The 15,057-nt window shown below is 42.1% G+C and overlaps 1 protein-coding gene across 16 annotated transcripts in view; it reads right to left on the bottom strand.

The window, feature by feature from the left end:
• Positions 1–15,057, bottom strand: part of EPHA5 (EPH receptor A5) — a 197,802-nt gene that overhangs the window by 174,663 nt on the left and 8,082 nt on the right. For all 16 annotated transcript variants that reach the window (XM_035324096.1, XM_035324095.1, XM_035324106.1 and 13 more), the window contains exon 2: positions 8,289–8,353. In XM_035324096.1, coding sequence (XP_035179987.1) covers positions 8,289–8,353 — 65 coding nt within the window. The remainder of the gene's footprint in view (positions 1–8,288; positions 8,354–15,057) is intronic.

Raw genomic sequence — 15,057 nt, forward strand, 5'->3', positions numbered from 1 at the left:
TACTCTGTGCTGTCTCCTGCCAGCTGTGTCTGCTGCACAGCATTATAGGCCTGTCAACATTATGGGTAAATAATATTACTGGAAGACCTTCAAGGATGAGAGCCAGGTCATAGGCTCCAAAACATTTTTGCTTAAGTCTATCAAGAACTTTTGCAGCATAAGGACTCAGTCCTGCCCCTGCTTCAAAGCCAAGAAATCTCACCTTTGATACTACAGAAAAAAAGCATCCCAAGGAGGGTAATTATCCATAGAAAGCACACAGCTTCACAAGCTTCTGGTTTATCTTACTTTAGAACAGTAACAAACCTACAGGACACTATTTGCTGTGTGTCAACATATAGGTAGTTCACAGTCAGTAAGATGCACACTCCTGAAGTGAAGCCAAGCTTTAAAAATTGGTAATTTCTCTAACAATTTAAACATCTCTTCCATAATACAAAGAACAACTTGATTTTCTCTACTAGCAAAATTGTATTAAATCAAGAATTTAATATAATCAAAGCAGTGCCCTGGCATTTGCTGGAATGATCAACACAGGATAGACATAAGCAAGAACAGACATGTCAAATGCACAAAGCATTGTGGCAAAAGCCAGCTATCTACTGCTGCTTGCTTTCTTGGAAAGCATCAAAAGGAGGTGAATCAAGGGCTCCACTGGGGGTGTTTCAGCCTGGTCTGGCAGCTGCAGTTTTTAGAAAGCCATCAGCAACCTCTACACGTCCCCACTGCTGCCCCTCTCCTGGGAGCTGCCCTGCTCAGCAGGCAATTCCTCATCCTCCCTCTCCAGAGGCATGCTGAAACAACTGGGAACGCCTGCTGCCTACCCAGCCTCAGGACTGATTCTGACCGCCTGCAGCTATCTAGCAACTTGTCCCTGCATTGCCGCTTACAAGTCATGAAGATCATCCAGGGGTAGGTCTGAAAAGGTGAAGATGAAACCCTGCAAGATGCAAGTCTCGTTCACTCCCAACACTTTTCTATGTCACTGACGTGGTTGCAGTAAGCTACCTTGAAATAAAAATAAGGAACAACGATTTTGCCACAGTACTTTCAACATTAAAACCAACAGGCCTCATGATTACTGACTGCTTTAGTGAAACACACTAAATAATATAGCTCAGCATGCTTTTTTTCCCCCAAAATCAAGAAGTCTAAGATAAATTAAGACAGTATGAAACCAAAATATTTTGAGGTAAAAAGAGCTCACAATTAAAATACCAGCATTTTCTCTTGCTGGCTAAAAACCCAGTCTCACCCTCCTCTTCTCTATGTGTGTGCATAGGCTACAGAAACTTAAGAACATCAATTTCTGCAACCAGGACAAGCAAACAACACGCATGATAGCTGCCATTTTCAATCTCTGAAAATCCTAGCCATTCCCATTAAATAGCTTGAAAATAGAAGTAAGTTTGCTTGAACAGTCTTACACGTTTGGGTGCTGAACTGTATCTTGAGTAGCCACACACCAGGAGTTTGCAGTTATACAGAAGTCGATCAAAAAGCCATCCTGAAGTTTCCTTTTTTTTGAGGTAGCTGATTGGCCTTCAAAAAGCCCTCTAATTTTTATTGTCATCTTTCACTGTCCAATACACAAGGCAACGACTAGCCATGAAGACAAAATAGCATCTCCCATTTTAACATGCTATTTTCAGGAATTCTGCACTCTACAGTGTTTGCCTTCTAGACTAAAATTTACCATGCCTTTTTTTTTTCCCCTGAAGTCAGCATTCATTCCATTTCATGCTTTTTGAGCTGGCTTTCCTGAATGAGCAACATGAAAAGAAAACCAACATTCCTCAATTATAAAAAGAACACTAAATAAAACACAAGATTGCAGTCCTGAAGTCCTGAATTTATTTTCCAAAAAAAAAAGCCATTAATCTGAATAAAAAATATATGCAGTCAAAGGGGACTAGACCAAGGCCACTGCGTTTTAAGTCATATAAACAGATTATGTGATTACACTGTAAGTACTCCAGTGATTTATATATATATATAGGATATGAAGTAGTAAGTAGCATAAGTAATATAGCACAAATTCATCAACATAAGCTATAAAATCCTAATGCATGTTTTATAAACCCTGGGCTGTGGCACATGTATTCCGTAATGATTATATTTTATTCTACAAATTTTCAGATTCTTCATGACAGCACTATGTTTATACATTTTAATTGTATGGTTCCTAACTGTTGGATACCAATATTTCTGGAACCAGCACAAAAGTAACAGAGAAAACAATGGTATTAGAAGATAAAGCTCTTCAAAGCTCTTATCCCCAAATGTAATTCTTAGACACTGGAGAAATAAAAAAAGACTTTTTAGCATGAAAGGAGATTATTGTTTGCCGGATGAGCCTGATGCAGACAACTGTATTTACAAAAAGATACACTGAAGGATCAGCCTTCATTTCTTCTGTGGTAGACTTTCAAGACCAGGATAGTAATGTATAATTCTAGTAATACAGTTCTAACAGATATAAAGATTTGCTTTATTCTTAATCTTGTAAGTATTAATTTATTTTATAGTACTTCAGAGTATTCCAGGCATTTTAGAGCTCCTTGAATAAGACCTATGCCTTGCCAGATGCTGCTACCAAATGAAGGCTTGACTGATGTCAACAGTGTACAAACCAAAGGGCAAGCAGACGAATCCAGGACAACAAATTTAAGAGCATGCTCAAATGGAGTGAGAAGATTTAACTTCAGATGGGAAAGATAAGGGAAAGGACAAAAATAAAATGGTGAGGATGTTCAATGAAAACTGTTCTACAGCATGAGGTGCTCTGCCTTAGAAGAAGCTACATACCATAGGTGATCTCTTACAGGCACCCGAAAAGCTGGTGTTAAATACAGGGTGTTGGATGAGTACAATGGCAATGTTTGTAAGCAGGGCAAGAAAAAATAAATAAAAAAATCAAGAGATCAGAAATGCAAAAGGAGACCTTACCCCAGACAGAGTTAGGAGAGGATTCCAATCTACAGCAGTTTGTATGCAGGGCTAGAAGAGGGCAAAACAGATTATCTGGTCTGCTCCTCGCTCCTCCAGAAGAGATCAACTCTGCTTGTCCAGAGTATGAGAAATGACAGTCTGACCTGCTATTAGAGACCTCCTGGGAAGGAAACGCCACATCTGCCCCAAAGCTGGACCAGTACGAAGTACTTTTCATCAAATTTCACCCGAATCAGCTTAGCTGGATTACCCAGTTTGCTTCAAATAATTCACAGATGCAGACCGTGTTTCTCGCTAATCTGTGTGTGCTCAAAAGTATGTGCAAATAAATAGCCAAATTGCATGGTTTTGTATCTTTTCACCTACTCAGGTCCTACTTTCATTTCTAGTATGCTCCCTGCTGCAGTATGAAATGTATTCTTGCCACGTGAGCATATCCCTCTGCTTCCTCTTCCACACTGGTCACAGCCGACCAGCAGCATTTGTAGGAGAAAACACGGGCTGCCAGAAGTACTGCCCTGAAAATGCTAATTATAATCATAGCTACATGACACAGCTCAATGGTGCCAAGAATCCTTCTCTTCCCGTTCCCCCTATCCCTCCCCCTTTATTTTATTTCTAACCCCGAGGGCAAACACTGCCTCCAATCCAGGATTCCTGTCTAAAATCTTTATCTGAACCAAGATCAACAGCAAAAAAACATGAATCTACTCACAAACCATGCTGAGTAATCTAAAGCGTCGTTATTTTTAACTTCAAAGAGGCACCCTAGGGTACCCGCCCTCAAAAGGACGAGCCAGAAATGCTCACCCCTACCCAACCCTCACCAAAATAAATAAATAACCAAACCTACTGAAGTCCTGCAGCAATGACAAGCAACTTGCAGAATCAAACCGTTTGATTTCACTCCCCCTGCTTCCAGGGTTTGTCCTTACTGAGCAACAAAAGCGGGGGCATCCCCCTCTTGCAATTCACATGCAGCAAGTCAGCTAGCGCTCTCATTTTCTGCAATGAATAAAGAATTGAGTGATCCCATCACCCTCTAGCATCTCCGCAGGACAAGATTCCTCAGTGCATGTTTATTTTCCTGTCTGAGCCTAAAAAAGCCAAGAACGTGGAGCTGTGCAGTAAGCCACAGCACACAGCCAATGCTCCAAGGAGCACGGAGGTTTTCCTGCTCTATGCCACAGGAAGTTCGAGAAAATCAACGGGAGGTGGAAGAGAGGGGAATAAAGTACAGAAGTAGAACAGGTGTGAGGTGCTCCAATTTGGAAAGAAAATAGTGCTCCAAGGTTGTGAAGAAATAATTTTGAAAAACAAATCCTGAAAGGAGCGAGGGTCTGGAACAAGTCAATCAGCACTATTATGGCCACTGAAACATATCAGACATAATTGCTAAATCAAGCCAGCAAAAACAGCATTTATTTTAATCAGCAACTTTTGCAATTATCTGGTTATTGTTAAAAGTGGCTGTGCTTTTACCTGGTCAGAGTGAGACTGAGGAGCACAGGTTTACATGGAGCTCTTTGTAGCTTCCACCCCTGCTATGGCTTTGCGGGGAGCCCAAATGCATCACGCAGAGCCTCCTGCCAAATCAAGGGAGGTAACACAGCGATTCAGCCTGCAAACACTGTCTGATCTGACCCAACTATTTCTCTCACAGCACCTCCTACTTCTATGAGTCTCCCTGTGATAAAAAATAGATTTGGCACAGGCAAATGCAAGCAGTTTCTGTAGGGAAGAGCCATTTTTTGTCCCAGCAGCACGTAATGCATGCAAACCTCTAATATGCCCAATGCTGATAATACTATGCAGCACTCCAGGAATTAGTCTGGAGGTAACAGAGGCTCTGCAGGCCTTCTGTACAAGCAGGGGTTTTAATAAAGAGGAAGCCAGGCTTTTCTGATAGAACCCATGGTAATTCCAATAACCACCTTCAGATTAAAGCAAACTTAACTCCAGCTGCAGAGCCAAGTGGGAGCTGTCCCTTCAGGTGGATTCCCAGCTCACAAGCTGTGAAAGGGGTGGCATTTTCACACCGATCACGTCCAACTGGCAGGGAGAAGGTCCATTTTCCAAGTTCCACTGCTGCACTGACATTACAAGGACTTTACTCGAGCTTTAACAGATATAACAGCCGGTTTAAGAGCCACACATGACTGCTGAACCGCACACTGCCAGGAAAGTCATCCTGGGGTAACAAGAAAAACAAACTACCAGGATTCATTAATTCTTCGGGGCAAAGCAGCAGAAAGAAGCACCTTCGCCTGCACAACATCTGGATCTTCACACCAGGAGACTTCATTTCTACCCCTGCTTGGCCACTGCGTATTTCATCTCCACTGGCCTCTCAATGCTCCATCTGTATAAAGAGAAATTTTTCTTACCTTCCACGAGTATAGGAAAAATTGAACACGGCAAGGCTGAAAGAATATTGGATACTGCCAAAATCTGTACCAAATAAGCACCTAGCTAGGCAAAGCTCTGCAGAGACAACCCTGAAGTGCTTCCATCCTTTCCCCTAAACCCCATGATCCCAAAGATAAGCTTGTACACCTTGTTTTATGGCAGACCAAGGTATCATCTCGTAGGGACTAAAGCAGCTGAGGTGCTTTATTTGGAATTAGAGCTATGAAACAGGAATACCTCTAAAGCCTAATTTGTATCCAGGCTGGAGCATTGGTCTCCTTCTCCTACCACTACTTTCATTTCCTAAGGTAGAGAGTGCATTTTCCCCTTGTGTTCAGCAAATACGAGGTGAACAACGGGCTAAATGAGTGCAGCTGGATCTCTCCGGAGCATGGAATGACTTACAGCTTCAATACACATGAACTACCAGGGCATACAGCTACAACAAATTTAGAATATGACACCTACTACAAAGGATCTGCCAAAAACAACTTCATTTGGTATGGCTGGACCTCCTCACCCAACTGTTTACTTTTTTTTTTTTTAAAGAATAAATAGGGAAATTATTCTCAAAACTTTCCCCTTGAGCCCCTGTGATGTACTGAAAACCTCTCCCAAGCATTCCCACAAAACTACCGGGTCTAAATGCTTACTGTCTGCTGAGCTCCTCATGCAATCTCCTAAAAGATGTGGTTCTAGGACAAAGACTAAATTTCCTTAATATTCATAATAAAAAACAAGTGGAAAAGTAGCAACAGAGGTGCTAAAAAGCTAATGTATCTCCAGTTGGAGTGTTATCGTTATTGAAATTGCTACCAAATACTTTATGTGAATAGACTCTACAGGAAATACAAAATACCATGCATCTGTACGTGGTCTCTGTTTCCACACCTAGGAGTACTGCAAAGCATGACACACTACAAGATTTCTGCTCCTTTCCTTCACAGGGAACAGTACAGATAGACAGACCTTCCAACATTTCTGTAAGATGTCCTGAGATAAATTTGTATATTTCGAAAAACAGCCTACGTTATCTCTAACCCCAAAGCTCCCCTCTCTTTTCCTAATTCAAATAGTGAAGTTAGAGTTAAGTATTTACACAAGGTAGATCTTAAAATTATCAAGCGCACAACAGTATGGCTGCAGAACATCTGACTGCGGAGCAGATAAGGGGGTTAAAGAATTAGGCCTGGAAAGTCTTTTTCAGTAGTTGTAAAATACTGCAAACATATTTGGCCAAAAGAAACAACTGGGCTAAGCTCATGGATTTTTATGACGTCCCATGAAAACAAAGAAGATTAAGAGGAGATTTCTGAAGACTCAAAAACCAACTGCCTGATCCACTTTGTATTTGTGGAAGTTAAATTCAGGAAAAAAATCCTCCCTATTGAGTCAGTAACCATTAATTTGGCATTCATGAGTATACTTCCAGGTGCTGTTTGGAAACACAGCTTGTAAATAAAGAAAAGTTTCTCTAAATAATGAAAAAACAACTGAGGCTTATAGATAGGATATTTAGCTTTTCATTAACTCATCTACACATACGGACCCAGATAACCGGTCCTGAAGTGTTCAGAAGATATTTCTCTACTGATATTCCTGTAAGGGCACTTGGAGGCAGCAACTGCTTTACACCCTAGGAAAAATACTGAGATAAGTATTCAAAAGGGAAAACGCAGACATCAAGAAGTTGGCATCAGGATCTTTGCAGTGTGATAAGATGCCAACATACTGCTCTGCCAGCACATCTGGAACTGATTATTCCAATGCTCACACATGCAAGGGGAGCAAGTTTAGTTCTCATCTTTAAATTAGGAGAAAAAAAATATCGCTAAAGACTCCAACTGCAATAGGCTTAGATCTTGAACCGAGTTCAGGATGAACTAAGCTCCCCACGTGCTTCTGCATTCCTGGAATAACCAGGGTCTGCAAGCATGCAACTGAGTGAGGCTGCCATTTCTACTATTATCTACACAAAATATAGAAAAAGCCAGATTTGAGTTTCCTCTGTAGTATAAACGCATGGGGTTGACTGTGCTTAATATTAACACTGCCACCATTTTTATGACAATCAAACTGGAGTGCAAGACAATTCTGCAGCCCATTTCAGCTTGTGTCTAAAACTTTACAATACCACATTCCTGAAAGCTGCTTTGTTGGCAATGCTGTGCAGCATTTCTATGTCAGGATGCTTTCTCACATCACAGTGATCATGGTTCCAAAATTGACAGGAACACTCCACGTTTTGCAGAAACCAAACTTGCAAGACTGTCAAAGCTCTCTGATACATCAGAGCATCAAGGATGCCCCAGTCAAACCAAGGCCAAAATTCACAGCAGTGACTCCTCACACGATTCAATCAGGCTGAGCTCTGTATTTATTTCAGGTATCAAATTAGGAGGCCAAGTTCCTTCACCCTGTGGTTAATTAACGGAAGGTGCTTAAAGCTCACCTCCTGTTCCAGTGCTGTCAGCTGCCAGAACTTTATCTTAGAAGTTTACCTTAGAAGTATTTCTGAACAGCTCTCATCTTTTGAAGACAACAGTAACGTTCCAGACTCTGTTTCAGAAGAAAACTGGCCGAAAACTGTTGCGCCCCAAATGCTCAAGAATCAGAATTTACCACTTAAAAAAATGTAAATAACCTCATGGCTTTTTTGGTGAGGGGAGGAACGAGGGCGCTGACTCATGATTTATTTTAATACTTGTGACTGGCTCTACTGCATAAATAAATCAATCCCCCAGCCACACAGCTCCATTTTTTCTAGTCACAGTGTGTTGTTATATGTGTTTTGTTGTGTTTTTTTTTTTTTTTTTCCTTCCATTGCTAACAAATCACTCCAGGGAATTTTGAAACCCAGTAGTATAGTTTCCGAATGGAAACAATCAGTATAATTTGAGTGAAAAAGTAAACAACAACAGACTTACCCCATTTTTCGGGTAGGCTATCCATCCTAGATCCCCCATCACTGTGCGTGAGTCCAGTAAATTCACTGTAAATGAGAAAAAAACGTTAAGGAAGATGTATGGGTTACAAATCTCAGTAAACATTTCAAGATTTGGGTGGCTATGGTAAACAGGCTGTTTATAATTAACCACGGAAGTTGGATTTTTTGTGAAGCAGAACAACAAGACAATAACTCCTCTAACAATGACGTCATACACTTTGAGATCTACCCGTGAAACAAAGCTGCACATGCTCTCAACTTCTGCAAGATCCAGATTTAAGTTCTTGTGATCTAGTCTTTTGGGGAGGGGAACAACTGTATACAAGACCTACAGCATATAGGTACACACAAATTCATACATCAAGGCTTATACACACACATTTCTTCTTTTAAGGCGGTAGAATCTTTAACATAATCAGGCCTTTAAGACAAAAACAAAATGAGAAACAATGTGCAGGGCATCCTAGCTATTGTGGATTCAACTTTCAGAGTATGGCAACAGTATTTTCTTTCCCTCACAAATTTTTCTAAGTCTTGACAACTTCATTATAACATATCCAAGGGATCATCATCTTTTCCACCCAAAAATGCAGTGTGGCTCTGTTAAGTTAGGTAAGCAATCAGCAAACAAGTTACACTAAAGAGCAATAAATTATTCCCAAGTCTGTAATATTTTCCCTCATGTTGCCTGAAATACTCAGTACTTGAGTACAAAGTGTGAAATAATTAAAAAATAAATCCATACACAATTCAGCTGAGGAAAACTGCAGCAGCTTTTGGTGCTGATCCTCCCAGTGTCATCGCTTGTACTCAGAGCTTTAAATCTCCAAGTTAAAAAACAGTCTGGATCCACAGCTGTTAGACAGAACCTCAATCTAGGAAGAACTTTCTACTATAAAAGTACACAAATTCCTTCTTTGAACTACAACACATGCTTCTAACAGCATAATGGTCCGCATCACACAAACTCACATTTTGAACCCGTGTCCCTCCTGAAAAGGAACTGATTTCCCCAACTCTTCAGTTCATGGTCTCCACTGTATGCATTCTTTAAAAATCCCACCAGAAGTTTTCAAAATCAGACTTTCAAGACCTTCAAGCCTGTGATGAGCTAGCCCGAGAATGAGCTCGAAATGAGTAGAGGGTGTTACATGCTCCTTTAGAAATTAAACCATTTATGCAGGTACTGGAAAATTGGTAGAGAAACAGTATATCGGTAGAGGTATAAGGAAGGGGAATACCAATCCTCTTCCCTGGAACTCTTACAAGGTTTACTGGCTGTCTCTGCACAGCCAAACACACACCAGTGCAAACACCAGGCGTACAGACCCTTACACCAGCCCAGGTCGCCCTGCTGCAGTCACCATAGACAACATAAAAATGTTGCCCACGGAGTTCTTCAGACATGGTAATTACACTGTTTGCAGGGTACCTGCTCGGTGTAATAAAAACATGCCGATCGAGTTCCTGTAATTAGCATTCCGCTTCAAAGTGCCTTTTTCCCCTGATGAGTCAAAGACCTAAATGTACAGAAGCATAAGGATTTAATATCAAACCGTATTATGTATGTAGGAGCAAGAGTAATAAAACGTGAAGTACGTTATACCAAAATAAAGAGTAGGCTCCTTTCAAATGTTAAGGAGAATTAAAACAAAAAAAATATTGGACAACAGATCTAGCTTGAAAAAACAAAAATTATCAGAATCAAGTTGGTCTTAATCATTGTATTGCACGGAAAGCTGACAACTTTGTGCCCATTGTATGCAAAACCAGCCCAGAAGGCAGCACTGAGGCAGAAAAATTAGTCCTCAGCCCTGGCATCAACCACTTGTAAAATATTTGTTTATCTAGATATTTGCAGTGGATGCAATTATGAATACATCATGCTATTACAGGGCATGTAGATGTTCTGCCATGTCTGGTACTGCTTCTGAAACAGAAAACACAGCTGGGGGCTCACAATGCTACCAAATTAGAGGACATCCAGTTGAAACAACACTTGGGGATTTTACTGAAGTCTGTTCAAAATAAGGAAACAAAATCAGGTGGCTTTCCACCCCGCAGTCTAAACGATGTAGAAGTATTGCTGTCATCTCCCGTTACAGATGTCACCCCGTAACAGCCAGCTCTTCCCCTCCTGAAGGTTCAGGTTCATTAATTTCTCCTGCTCCAGCTGAAGTCAAACATCAATACCCAGCTGCTCCTAAATCATCCTGCGCTTTCTCCTTTTTAATGGGATAACAGGGGCGATCTTAAAACATTCTTTAAAGCAGGACAAAAACAACACATCCCATGATACGCATGTATACCATTTCAAAAAGGAGGAGAAAGGACTGCTGCTGCCAACAAAATGGCAGGATACCCAAATTCCTTCTATTACAGTCACTGTAATTAAACCATGCAGAGCAGTATATTCCTGTCCTAAGTTGCAATGGATGCAAAACAAGTATTGATCTACGTTGTACAACTTAATTAAAACTTGTCCCGAAGATGTTGCTAATGAATGTAATTAGATGGTATGTTTGACGCCACCAAGTTCTTCATGACATGCTAATTAAGAAAAGAAGCGGAAAAAGTGTGTTTATTCAAACATCAGATCATAAAAAGAACATGAGAAAACTAAATATTGAATTATCTTTCTATCAATGACAATTTTTAAATTGCTGTTATTAACTTCAATTTCAAAATAATTTTCTGCATATGAAAAGATAACACAACCCATTCAGCTCTAACTCCAGTCAGTGGGGATTCTTCTGTCGGTGAGTCAGCCAACGGCGCTGAATACTAAATCTCCAGTTAGAAAAGAGGCATTTTCTCTATTTTTTTTTTCCCCAATAATATTCTAAATAGAGCAAGACAAACAGGAAGGGATGAGATACACCTTTTGACGGGCACAGCACAGGAGCCCAAATACACATGCCTGGAAAACAAAAGCCGCCAGTGACTTGAAGCTCTCCCTGTGTCTGGAGACCTGCGAGGCTCCCAGGATAGTTCAGATGACTCCAAGGGGCTGTTGCAGTCACAGCAGACTCCCTGGCTGCCCCATGGGCTTCTGCCCAGAGCTGCCTTCACAGATTATCTTCTAAAATACTGTACCGTATCAATCTGCTGAGGAGCTTATTTAGCTAGTAGTTATGCAAAATCGCCAGCAAAGATGGAAACGTTTTGCTGTCAGAATCCCCGAAATTCCCATATAAACAAATGGGAATCACCACTGCTCCATCCATGTGCGAGGCGGCTGCCTTTTCCCCGTCAGCACCCCACCCAGACATCTCTGGCAAATCCTCGATTTGCTCGCAGTACTGCCAGCTCCCAAATCCACCCTGATTCGGCCAGGCACCAGGCCAGAGCCCTGGAGACCCTGCTCCGACGCTGCGGCAGCTCCGCGCGCAGGGGGACAGCGCTGCTGGAAACCTTGCTGCTGCTGAACTGGCTTTCCTTTAAAAACTGCAGGTTGGCCACGCTGGGAGAGAAACAGCAGGCAAATGGTAGCTAAGCACATAGCTACCACATGGAAAGCACTGTTTTAGCAGAGGATTTATAGAAGAGCTGCTGCCATCACAACGAGATGCTTGCACCGCTTACCATATGGCTGCCTGGGAAGCTGCTCTGCACTGGAATAAAAAAGCTGAATCCCTCCGGTTTCCCCCAAAAAAAAAAAAAAAAAAAAAAAAAAAAAAAAAAAAGACCAGAGGTCTCAGAAGCAGCAGAAGCAGTTCTTCCCCATCAAACCCAAGACAACTAGCAGCACACGCTTGGCCATGGCTGTCTACAGCTGACCACAGGAGGTGGTAGCTCAGGGAAACCTCCAGCTACATGCTTGAGGTTTACAGATTTTAGGAGGTCCAACACTAGCTCCTGCACAGCTCAGGAGCCCTGGGCCAGCCCCAGTGCTACAGATACCCCACAGGCATAACCCAAACCCGTACGCAGCAGCCCTGGGGATGCAGGCAAGCTCATCCCACTGAAGAAGTCTCTCCAGAAACTGCAAGTGACTCTGTCTGCCCCATAACCTGAAAAACCTCCAGAATAACAGAACTTATTTATTCCCACTTCCTTTCTCCTTGGCATCAGATAGACGTGTCTCAACGAGCGAGAAACCTCAGAGCCCATAAGCACACTTAGCACCTGTATCTCTGCCAGAGCCCTTGCAGGAGCCACATGCATACATTCAAAAAATGTTTTTTGCTCATCTCTACCGGCAGTGCATCCATCCCACAAGCCCTAATTATTTCTAATGCTCAGTCAAGGGGAACACAAAACCGCACAGATCTATATCATCATTAACTTCCATGCCTTCAGGGTAGGATAAATGATGATTAAGTCTAAAGTCATACCACAGCCTTTTTTTCTCTCCACCCCCCCCCCCCCTTTTTTTTTTAAATACAGAATAATAGCCAGGGGAATCTGCATACACTCTTGTTCTCAGACAGGCTGCTTACTACGGGTGAGCAGTCAAGTTGGAATAAAACCAGAAGCGAGCTAAACCTTTGCCCTGAACTCTAGCTGGTGAATTAACAGTGTTTTTTCACTGGTGGATCCCTAACAGGCGATTGGATCCAACTTTTTACTCGCATGTCCTCGTCGCACTCATACCACAGGTATTTAGCAGCTTCACCATGACGACACGAGGACTGTGGCTGGAAGGAAGCACAAGAAATGCCAGAGCCAACAGCATTCAACGCTGACCTAAGCCAACGCATCTGCCCACATGGCGCAGCATCCCAGCTGATGCTGCCACCTAAGACGCGGAGCCACGTGGCAGCACCAGCTGAAAGCAGGGCAGGTCTACCACGACAGCACCACGGCTGGAGTTGAAACCACCAGTTCATGGACTCCTGGTCACAGCACCTAAGTGGAAGTGCTCCTCAGGATCAGCTGAAGCAGCTTCAATTCCTCTGCTCCAGTTTCAAGCAGGGAAAGAAAACAACCTGAAAAACAAAAATCCCCCAACTGCCAGGATAAAACACTGAGTGCTCGTGATCCTGCCAGCCACACATCCTCATGCCGCGTTGGCATCCAAGGATCCACCAGGAAAACGTTTGTGGTTCAACCTGGGGAAAAGTCTCCACAGGCATACCTAAGACCTGACCCTTCTGGGCTGCAACAGTTTTTGAGCTGATTTCCAGTAAGTCCTGATATATCAGCACCATTTGCAAGCAAAAGTTAACCACAAGGCACATCCTAGTGAAGTTATTCATGCCAGATCACTCTAGAACAGGCAGAATGGTCAAGATAAAATGAACTGATAGATTTTACATCATGAAGCCATAAAGCCATATGAAACTTTTTATTATTATTATTTCACTGAAATAAAACTGAAGTAAGAGGAAAAAAGTATATTTGACCAAATCGATACCCCATCACGACATGAACGGGAGTAAAGAAGTCTTCACTTAGAGCTTGAATAAACATTTCAAAACATCGCATGACTTCATAACTAGCACATTCTTAACGAAAAACACTTGAATGAAAATGATTTGGTTTTAAGAAACTCAAACAAAACACAGCTTTAATATATTTGTTATTAATTCAATAGGAATCCAAGCACTGTTTTCAGTAACCTGGGTCTGAACTCCTGCATGAAAAAGGTGTGAATCAAGCGAGTGCTCCTGCGTCCTCAAGGCTCCTACATCCTGCAGCTCCTGGCCTCCTCTGCACAGCCCTCCAGGCATCGCAGTCTTCCCATCCAGCCTGCTGCCTCTGCTCTCCTCTCTCCCTGAGCCCAAGGCAGGGGGCACGGCTGCCAAACACATCACCTCGACCTGAGCTGCTTTCTCCTTCTGCTGCGTACCTCCCCGTCCTTCCTCCAGTGCTCCTGGAGTTCATAGCACTACCAAGACACGCTGACTGCAAAGGACTCTCCATCATCATGAGTCAAAGTTTTTCTGCTTCATCAATCTTCGCCGCTCTTATCGCGGCATTGTTGCCATTCATTTCCCAACTGTTTTCCCTGTTGTGCCAAGTATTTCTTCAAAAAGTATAAATCTGAGGCACTCCAACAAGTGACAGTCAGAAATAATACAAGAAAGCAAAAACAAATGAAGAAATAAAGCTCCTGAAAGAAATCAAAGCCATCAGGAAGCAGATGTTTTGTATTAATTAGCTACACTGAGTTGAGACAAAAAAAAAAAAAAAGCAGGCAAGAGCCTCGGAAACATTTCCATCAGTGGAAACCAAGCTAGAGTGGAGTGCAAGCTGTAGCAGTACCTATTATTTATAGCCCACTGGAGAAAGAAAAAATATAATACTTAATGAACTTGCAAACTAATATTAACTGCAGATTTATGTTTTATTATGCTGGCTTCGTTCAGCTTTTAGTTTTCTCATGATTCCCTTTTATAGCAAGTGCCAAAATGCTCGAATCTGCATCGCAGATTCATAGGTTTTTAAGGCCAGATGGACAACTGCAATCATAACACTGGCCAGGAAATTTTACCCAGTGGTTTTTGTATCACGTCTGTAATTTCTGTTTGTGCATACTGTTTACAAGGGGGACAATATTGCCCTTGGTCAAAGCTCTTTGGGTTGGCTTCATTTTTCCACAGGCACAACAGTGGCCATAGCACCTGGGTGTGGGACCTGAGGCTCACTTCATGACTGGACCCAGTAAAACAAATAGAATAGGACCATTTTTTCCCCTTACAAGGATTTGCTCTCAAGACAAGAGGCAGTCATTTGTTCCTCCACCACACATAACAGAAGTGGTCAGAAAGATTATTTACTTGACTCCAATGTGCCTGGAAACT

Source organism: Oxyura jamaicensis, chromosome 4, assembly GCF_011077185.1.
Source record: "Oxyura jamaicensis isolate SHBP4307 breed ruddy duck chromosome 4, BPBGC_Ojam_1.0, whole genome shotgun sequence".
Classification (NCBI taxonomy): Eukaryota; Metazoa; Chordata; class Aves; order Anseriformes; family Anatidae; genus Oxyura; species Oxyura jamaicensis.